Source organism: Lupinus angustifolius, unplaced genomic scaffold (assembly GCF_001865875.1).
Source record: "Lupinus angustifolius cultivar Tanjil unplaced genomic scaffold, LupAngTanjil_v1.0 Scaffold_45_48, whole genome shotgun sequence".
NCBI lineage: Eukaryota > Viridiplantae > Streptophyta > Magnoliopsida > Fabales > Fabaceae > Lupinus > Lupinus angustifolius.
Window position 1 is genome coordinate 1 of NW_017721799.1, and position 2,903 is coordinate 2,903.

Below are 2,903 nucleotides of genomic sequence, written 5' to 3' on the forward strand. Positions count from 1 at the left end.
TTCCTCATCCTCGTCCTCATCCTATCCTCATCCTTGTCCTCATCCAGATCCTATCCACATCCTCATGCTCGTCCTAGTCCTATCCTCATCCTCATCCAAGTCCTCATCCTATGCTCATCCTCATTCTCGTCCCCATCCTCATCCTCATNTTTTAGGACTTGTGAGATTTGCATTTTGGTTTATCTAACCTAGATTTAATAACTAAGACACATATCTAAAACTAATAATGATGACTCTATTTATGACTCTTGTCTAGACATGAAGCTCTTGAGTCCTTGACATGTTGATTTGTTGAGTTATCTTCAAGGTTTCGCTAAATCATTGTCTTCAACAAAACATAGGCAATCTAATAGTGTTATCTTGACACTTTGCACTTTCACTTTGCCCAAGCCTTGTTGAACTAGTAGTACTTTCATCTTCAGTCGCTAGAGGTTGAAATCATTTTCTCTACTAAATTTCTCCAAATCAAATTTTGCACTCGTCATGATGATTGTATATTGGAATAATGTCGTAGTCCATGAAGGTACATCAAAAAAGCTCACAGGAAAAAAAGGTGGGTCTTTAACAGACACGACACGCTTAAGTATCAAGTCTTTCCTTAGACAGAATTTTCCTAGACATGCACTTTCACACTATTATATTTTCCAGTAACAAGAATAATTTTTTTCAAATGTGTGAAAAAAATTCTTTTAGATTCTATGACCCTAATAAAAAAGCAAAGGGGAAATGACATTTCATTTACTACGAAATAATTTTTCTTTTGCCTTTGAAATCAAAACCCTGGTTCTTGATTTGAGGAGATCAAAGCTAGGAACCGATGTAAATAATTTTATTTAAAATCTCCCTATCTTTCAGAAACTTGGAGGGAGATACGTAAATTCAACCAAACCTCATTTCAAAATATTTTCCTTTATTTTAAGAATTTTTTTAGAGTAATGTTGCATAAACTTAAACATGAAATTGGAAACATAAATATATTCACGAGCTTGTAATTTAGTATAAAAATAGTCCAAACACACTAACTTGTTTAATTGAATTCAACCAAGATCTACACCTAATCCCCTTCGCCCCTTTCGAAGAATTCTAGGCAAATTAGATAAATAAATAATTAATTAATTGAAGGTTGCATTGTTTGATAACTGCATAAATAAATAAATATCGCTGCACTTAGTGATGTAATTTTACATTTTTTTTACGTTACTTCTGAGTCGCGACTCATTATCTATGAATTTGAAGGATTGAAAACAAATATCATTTCAATCAAAAGGGAACTTGAGAGTACAACGGAGTTTAATTGTTACAAACTTATTACAATTCATTACAAGTGAGCAGAAAATGTTCCAAGTACCTAAGACCATCTTCAACACTAACATACCTCCAATTCACAACATTCATGATCCCCAAATTCACCTTCTTCACCCTCACTTTCCCATCACTCTCTCTCCCATCACACATTTGTAGCTTCAAATCTGCCTCCACCGTGCTCGCGGCGGCATTGGAACAACAACCCGGTGTTGGAAGCTCCTGCGCGAACCACCCCTCACCACTACCAGTAACAAATCCCACGTTTCCCTCGCAATCCATCATGGTGAAAATCTCTTTCCACCCTTTCAATATCACATTCCACGTAACCTTCACCCCTTCCAAACCCTTCCTCAGATCCGCAGATCCATATTTAAAACCTTCATCCATAACATCCACATCAAATCGGAATACGCCAGGGGGATCCACAAGCAGCGTGTCACAGGGTTTTGTAATCGTGACAACGCAAGAGGATTCGTGGCTGGAAAGAGTGACGGCAAAGACAAGATCGCTAAGTGAGAGCTTTGGCTTTGATTTTGAAGGATTTTTGCGGCGGCGTTTGGCGGCCGAGTGACCTATTGCAAATAAGCGTTGGAAGGGAACGGCCGGTGTAAGGGTGGAGAGAGAGGGGAAGTGAGTGGTCAAGATAGGTTTCCAAAGATGATCACAAGACATAGAGAATAGCCATGACTTTGACACGCAAGAAGCTATGGCTAAAGTTTGGGGGTCAAGGTGTTGAGATACAAGGACAAGTACCTCCCATTGTGGTGGTAATGGACAAGTTTCCATGACTAGGGGTTGAAGGAATAATGATCACTATTTTAATCTTGTTCTTTGGATTTCATAAGAAAGTGGTTTATACTTACGTTTATAAAGGGAGGAGAGGGGTGCGGTTTGTGTGGTGGTCTCTGTCCTTGTGCGGTGGTATATATGGTTCTCTAGTTCTTCGGAAGGTGGCACGTGGAAGATAAGTGCGTTCTGCATGACGTTCGAGTGCCACATAAGATTAGATGATGGAGTCTAAAGGCTGATTGTGAAAGACACGTGCCTAGCCTCAGATAAGATAAAACACTTTTTATTTATGATCATCCCATATTTAATGAATCTAATATGAGGTACAATCTTATATATCAAACATTTCTACTTTTATATGTCATTAATTTATATTAGCATTTAAATTGAATTAATATGTATACATTGATAGTATAAGTGTTTTTTACACTGACAATAAATTACTCACAATTGATTTGTTAAACATCATTAACTTTCAAACAAAAATAGTATAAATCAATGGTGGATGATGAGTTGATAGTGTAAAAAATATTACACTGTCAATTCTCATATTTTAAACCCATTTAAATTTTAGTTAATGTCATGGTATTTTTACATATATTACTTTTGATAGGTCTAAATTTATTATTTTTAAAAAAAAAATATCTTTCAAATTTTTTAATACTCTTTATTTTAAATTCAAAATTCAAATTAGTGAGATTCATCATCTATACTATATATAAAGCTAAAACATATTATAACTACTTACATGACATAATTTCCAATTACCTATTTTATCCTTATAATTAATAATTATTACAATATTTTTT

The 2,903-nt window shown here is 35.3% G+C and overlaps 1 protein-coding gene across 1 annotated transcript; it reads right to left on the bottom strand.

The window, feature by feature from the left end:
* Positions 1 to 1,272: 1,272 nt before the first annotated feature.
* On the bottom strand, positions 1,273 to 2,172 carry LOC109338848 (probable F-box protein At5g04010). Its single transcript, XM_019576194.1, has one exon. It carries the CDS (start codon positions 2,089 to 2,091, stop codon positions 1,309 to 1,311), a length of 783 nt encoding a protein of 260 aa, XP_019431739.1. The 5' UTR covers positions 2,092 to 2,172; the 3' UTR covers positions 1,273 to 1,308.
* Between the last annotated feature and the right edge of the window lie 731 nt (positions 2,173 to 2,903).